Genomic DNA, 6,141 nt, shown 5'->3' with positions numbered 1-6,141 from the left:
GGGGGTGGAAAGAAGAAAGAAGGAGGTGGGGAGAGGAGACGTGTCCGCCTGTGCGCCCGTGCTCATCAAGCCCTCTGGGCCGGGCGCTGTGCCGAGCGCAGGACACGTGCGGGTGCACAGGACACAGCTGCTCCCCGCGCTCACGGGCTTTCCAGTCTAGCGGTGGGACCGGACGCTCATCAACAGTCCTACCAAGCATGTGGAACTGCAGACTGGGATAAGCGCTGGGAAGGAAGGAGAGAGCGGATGCAGCCCTGAATCCAGAAGCTTCCAGCCCGAGGCCGCCCTCTCTCCCTCTGCGTCCCGTCCGGAGCCTGTCCCCCAAGCCTGTGGAGAGGGGTCTGCGTCCTCCCCACCTGCCGCCCTCTCCCTGCAGGTACTGGACGTCGCTGAGCAACCTGGTGGCGTCCTTGCTCAACTCCATCCGCTCCATCGCCTCCCTGCTGCTGCTGCTCTTCCTCTTCATCATCATCTTCGCCCTCCTGGGCATGCAGCTCTTCGGGGGCAGGTATGATTTTGAGGACACGGAGGTGCGGCGCAGCAACTTCGACAACTTTCCCCAGGCCCTCATAAGCGTCTTCCAGGTAGGCCATCACCTGCATGCCCCTCCCTCTGTCCTTCAAGATCGGGGTGGGCATCACCTCCTCCAGGAAGCCTCCTCTGATCTGCTGTGTTGAGTCCGATGTCCTTCTTCAGACCCCCCCATCTCCCGGGCTCTTCTCCGTTGCAATGCTGCCTTACCTGTCTCCTCCACTGGAGCTGCACCGTCTGTCTGACTTGTCTTCATCCCTGGTGTCTAACAGAGTGCTGGCCTGCAGGAGATAATAGCTAATAAGTGGTTGGAGTTGGGGTGGGCTGGAAGTCCAGAGGGTACTTTCTGTTCCATGGGCTGCTCACATCTCTGAGGGCAAAGTCAGACAAGACGAGCTGTCCCTCCCCAAGGCTGGGAAAGCCCCAGAGAAATACAAGCCATTTACCACCCCAGAGGCATGGCCCAGCCAGCTGTTCACTTGAAGCCACCCAAGGGAGCATGGCTGTGACTCAGTCAGGCCTTCAGAGCCACAGGCCTCCTGGAGGGACCTTCTTAGTGTAGAGCACAGGAATGCTCCTCTCTATTGTAGCCGGCGTCTCGTGAGTAACACCCCCTGTTGTACCAGGGAGGGGCAGTGTGTGACGATCAGTCTGTCCTGTGGTTGGCTTCACCCTCTCTTTCTTCCATGCACCCTTGGCTGGCCTGCAGAGGGTACCCACCTCGAGGCACCATGCCTTTCAAGGGGCTTGACATTTCACAGGATCTCTGGAGGCTGGAATAACAGGAGGCCCGGGTGTGTGCAGTACAGTCAAGCCTGGAGATTAGGAACGGAGCAGGGGAAGTGGCGACCCCACACACCAGCTCCATGGCCCTGGAGAGTTATAACATTTTCAATCCTTGGAAGAGAGGCAATGAGGAGCGCAGGGACCACTCGTCCTGTGCCGTGGGGTGAAGAGAGGGAAGGTCTGGGGGGATTGCAGAGTCAGAAGAGGCCTTTTGTGTTGTTGGTTTTTGGTGTTTGGCCACTGGTATGGGGATACAAACCCTTGGTGTTACAACACCATGCTCTAACCAACTGAGCTAACTGGCCAGCCCTGGAAGAGGCCTTTTGGACAATGCGGTCCTGACAGAAGACTCTTGGGTCCCTCTGTGTTCCTGTCCCTTCATTCCTCCCTCTCCCCCTAGGTCCTGACGGGTGAAGACTGGAATTCTGTGATGTACAATGGCATCATGGCGTACGGCGGGCCGTCCTACCCTGGCGTGCTCGTGTGCATTTACTTCATCATCCTTTTTGTCTGCGGCAACTGCATCCCCTCAGGAGCAGGGTGCAAAAAAGACCCTAGGGAGGGAGTGGTGAAAAGGGCTTAAGATGGGGGCCGAGTGTGCCCACTTGCTAGGCAGCCAGACCTTCTGGCTGGAGGGGAGCTCCGGGCTCATGGCATGCATGGGGGGTAGGACATAACAAATGCAGGTATAGCTGTAGGTTCATTCCTCCACCAGAAAGGTTAGAGAACCACAGGCGTGATTGGTTACAGGAGGGAGGAATTAATCCCAGCAAGGCTGGTGAGCCTGGAGCAGAAGGAGGCCGGACAGGGCTCAGCTGAGGAGCAGTGGAGATGGTGGGACAGCCTGGTCCAAAGGTTTGGAGGCAGGCAGGGAGGAACCAGGACTTTGTGGCCAGGGGTGATCAGCCTGAACACTGGGACCAGAAAGACTGAGACAGGACAGGCCAAGAGGTGAGATGAGCAGATGGGAGGTTGAGGTGGATGGTGGATGGGCTAGAGAGATGCTGGCAGTGCCCGAGCAGTCCTGACGCCAGTACCACAGGATCTGAGAGTATGGGAGGGTGCACGCACAGGGTGGGGACCATTGTGCCTTGAGCTCATGGGTGCCTAGCATGGTTTTCACTTGCTCTGCCTCACTGGCTCCCACACAGCCCCAGGTGGGAGCTGGGGTCAGTTCTGGACAGGAGATGGGGGAGATTCAAAGGCCAAGTGGATTCAGGCCGCATGGTGGGTACCCTCTGCAGGCAGGCCTCCTTGAGTTCCATCATCTTTGTCCCTAGGCCCACGCCCTCCCACGGGGTAGCTCAGGCAAGAGGGACTCCAACTACCTCACCCAGAGAGTGGGGTTAGGTCCGGCCGACATGCAGGCAGTGTGGGACTCCTTCCTCAAGGGCTTTCCTTCCACCACAACTCAAGTTTCCTTAGCTGGACCCTTCAGATATCCTGCTCAATGTCTTCCTGGCCATTGCCGTGGATAACCTGGCTGAGGCAGAGAGCCTGACTTCTGCCCAGAAGGCCAAGGCCGAGGAGAGAAAACGCAGGAAGATGTCCAAGTGAGTGCTGCGTCTACAACAGGGGAGGACCTGGAGTGTTCAGTCTCGGCTGTGGCCTCTCAGCTCTGGGGCGTCCCCAGAGCTGATGAACAGGGGCCACGACATCATGACACCTGCCCCCACGAGCTGGCTTCTGCAACCAGCACGTGCAGGGACTGCTGAAGTCCTGTGAGGTGTTCCTGCAGGCAGGACTAGAGGCAAGCTGGCCTTCTGGACAGGCCTCAGGAAATGTGATGGCAGAGCCAGGCAGGATGGCCCAGGCCACCCTGGCCAGAGGTCCTGGGAGCTCCCGTCCTGCCTTGCTACAGAGTCTCTGTGCTTCTTGGAGGGAGTCATTTCCCTTTGCTGATCCTCAGGCATCCTCTCATCTGTGAAGAGTTGACTACTCAGGTCCTTTACAAGTCTCTCCATCTACGGTTTTGTCATTTAACTCTCTGTGGCCTGGGGCCCTCCTCTGGGAGTGGAAGCAGGACTGGTCTTCTAGACAGTGTTTCTCAAATTCAGACTGATTCAAAGTTTGAATCACCTGGGGACCTGGTTGAAATGCAAATTCTGATGTAAGAAGTCTGAATAGAGGAGGGTGGGGTTGAGGTTCCGCATTTCTAACAAGCTCCCTGGCAGCGCCAGTGCTGCCGGCCAGAGGACCATGCTTTGAGGAACTAGGTTCTAGACAGGTCTGGTCCTTCCAGTGCCCATGCCTGCAGGAATGTGGAGGCAAGATGGGAAGAGAAAGGGAGAGAGAGACCAGCAATGGAGTCCAGACGTTTCCAAAGAGTTGGAACCGTCTTGGACAAACCATGCTTCCACCTTGTGACTTCTTTATGAGCCAGGTGCGAAGCCACTTCCCACCCATTCACTGCCAGTGAAGAGTGAATATGGCTGACCAGTGAGCCATGTTCAGCCATGGGCTCAGGCTGGGTATCACGCCCTCTCATCATAGAGAAAGCACTTGCCAGGCCTACTGCCCTTCCCACTGGTGGCCAATGCTGCTTCTTCCCCACAGATCCCCCTAAGCCCTTGCTGTGGGGTCCCCTGAAGGTGGTTGTCAGGCTGAGCAGATCCCTGAGAACTTTCTCGTTGTGTTTCTACCTTGGGTTTTTCTGGTTTTCCAACTCAGGGGTCTCCCAGACAAGCCAGAAGAGAAAAAGTCCATCATGGCCAAGAAGCTGGAACAGAAACCCAAGGGTGAGGGCATCCCCACCACCGCCAAGGTGAGCACCTCTGTGGACTATTTTAGAGGCAGGATGTGGAGTGGGGAGGTGGGAGAGTGGTCGTCTGCCTGCTTACCAGCCAGATGAGGGCATCTTCCTGCCTTCTGTTAGAGGGAGAACCAATGGCTACGCCTCCTCCAAGGAATCCTGAACTAAGAGGCAGACACCCCAATCCGGGAACCAGACTTCCTCAGAGCCCCAGTTTCCCGCCCCTGCTGACACCCACTATTCCATTAAAAGGCCCAGACTGGCACCCACCATTTCTAGCTCTGGCCTGCTCATCCAGGCTGGCTCTGCTCCACCTTCCTGGAGACTAAGGGAGTAGAGTTCAAAGGGTCAGGGAGCAGGGCTCCAGAAGGGCTGGGGACCCTGGCCTGGGGCGCTCAACTCTCTTCTAGAAAACCAAGCAGGGGGTGCAGTGAAGACAGGCTGAGACAGGCCTGGGCCTTGGCTTTGCCCCGTGGTAGCTCGGGCCTCTCTGTTGTAAAAGGGGGATGGTCACAGTATCACCCATCGCTCAGGCTGTGGGAGGACGGAGTGAGCCCAGAGCTGTGCAGGCCTCCAGCCCTGCTCAGAAGTGGAAACCGCCCGCAGCTTTTGTTTTCATCACTCTCTTCATTGTGTTCCTTCCTACAGCTGAAAATCGATGAGTTTGAATCTAATGTCAATGAGGTGAAGGATCCCTACCCCTCGGCTGACTTCCCAGGTGAGGGTCCCTGAGCCAGGCTGGAGCGGGATGGGACTGAGTGGGAAGCGTGCTGTGCTGGTTCTCCCCACGGGCCGTCTCTTCTGTGCCCCCACCTGGACCCTTCCGTGTGGAGATCAGGCCACTAAAGATGTCCCTTCTGCACCTAGACTTGCAAGCCTCTGTCCGCCTACCTCTCCCTACAATACGCACAATAGAAAATCCACACATTTTATTTTTATTTAATTCAGCAAGTATTTACTGAGTTCCAGGTATGTACATCAGTGCTGAGGACTCAGTTTCCAAGGAGCACAGAGACCGGTAGGCACACATCTTCCCTGCCAGCCATGCAGAATGGATCATAAATAGGGTACACCTATCTATGTGGTGAGGGGGTAGATTACTCACCATCCAGTGCCCAGGAGGGCTGGGGACTGGACTGACACAGGGGTGAATAGAACCATGACCGGCATTGTGAGAGAATCCAAAAGAAGGAGACAAGGTTGGGTGGGAGGAAAGATGGATAAGACACAGCCATGGGCAAACTACAAATATCTCCTAAATACAAATAACCAGTGACTGCTGCAGAAATCTGTTCATCTGGACCAAGGGGAGGACATATGGGGGAAGCAGAACCAGGCTGGGTTAATCTTTAAAGTCCACTGGAAGAGCCTGGGGGTGAAGAGCTCCCGGTTTCTCTCTTAGTCACCCATGGGTCCTTTGGAGCACTGAGTCACTGGGGCACTTTTAGGTCTGTTTGTGGAATTGCTGATTAGCATCCGTTTGCTCCAGTGACCCTAAGCTCCAAGGGGACTTTCGGTGCTCCAAATGGCACCGCGTTTGGCACAGAGTAGGCTCTCGATAAATAGAATGGATGGATGCATGAAAAGACTGTGCAAAGTGAAGTGTGGGGAGAATGGAGCTGATAGAAGTGTAAAATGCCTTCAGTTATCTACCAGAAATGAAGATGTGTTTTAGAATAATTCATTTTGAGTTGTTTCATCTAACAGGCATCATCTATTAGATGAGAGTGGCTGGCGCACCCCTGGGAGGGTGGCTGGCATAGGAAACCCAAGGCCAGGGGAAAGGGAAGGGGCTGGAAGAAGTCAGGGGGTAGAGTGAGGAATCTGCTTCTTTTCTTTTTTCGGCAGCTGGCCGGCATGGGGATCCGAACCTGTGACCTTGGTGTTATAAGGCTGTGCTCTAGCCAGCTGAACTAATTGGCAAGCCTACTTCTTTCTAAAAGTAACTTGAAATGGCTTCCAACAAAAGACACGTACGATAAAATGAACAAAATGGGGGAAAGAAGAATTAAGTGGGGGAAAGGATGCCAATATGCTAATTCTAAGAATTATCGGTCTCTGTGATTAAGCAT

The 6,141-nt window shown here is 55.3% G+C and overlaps 1 protein-coding gene across 1 annotated transcript in view; it reads left to right on the top strand.

Annotated features, from left to right (window-relative positions):
• The window catches only part of CACNA1S (calcium channel, voltage-dependent, L type, alpha 1S subunit), a 71,567-nt gene that overhangs the window by 33,132 nt on the left and 32,294 nt on the right, over positions 1–6,141 (top strand). The window contains exons 12-16 of the mRNA XM_008581052.1: positions 377–584; positions 1,718–1,838; positions 2,756–2,870; positions 3,988–4,081; positions 4,718–4,787. Coding sequence (XP_008579274.1) covers positions 377–584; positions 1,718–1,838; positions 2,756–2,870; positions 3,988–4,081; positions 4,718–4,787 — 608 coding nt within the window. The remainder of the gene's footprint in view (positions 1–376; positions 585–1,717; positions 1,839–2,755; positions 2,871–3,987; positions 4,082–4,717; positions 4,788–6,141) is intronic.

This window comes from Galeopterus variegatus, unplaced genomic scaffold, assembly GCF_000696425.1.
Source record: "Galeopterus variegatus unplaced genomic scaffold, G_variegatus-3.0.2 Scaffold2242, whole genome shotgun sequence".
Classification (NCBI taxonomy): domain Eukaryota; kingdom Metazoa; phylum Chordata; class Mammalia; order Dermoptera; family Cynocephalidae; genus Galeopterus; species Galeopterus variegatus.
This window is presented reverse-complemented; position numbering and strand designations above follow the sequence as displayed.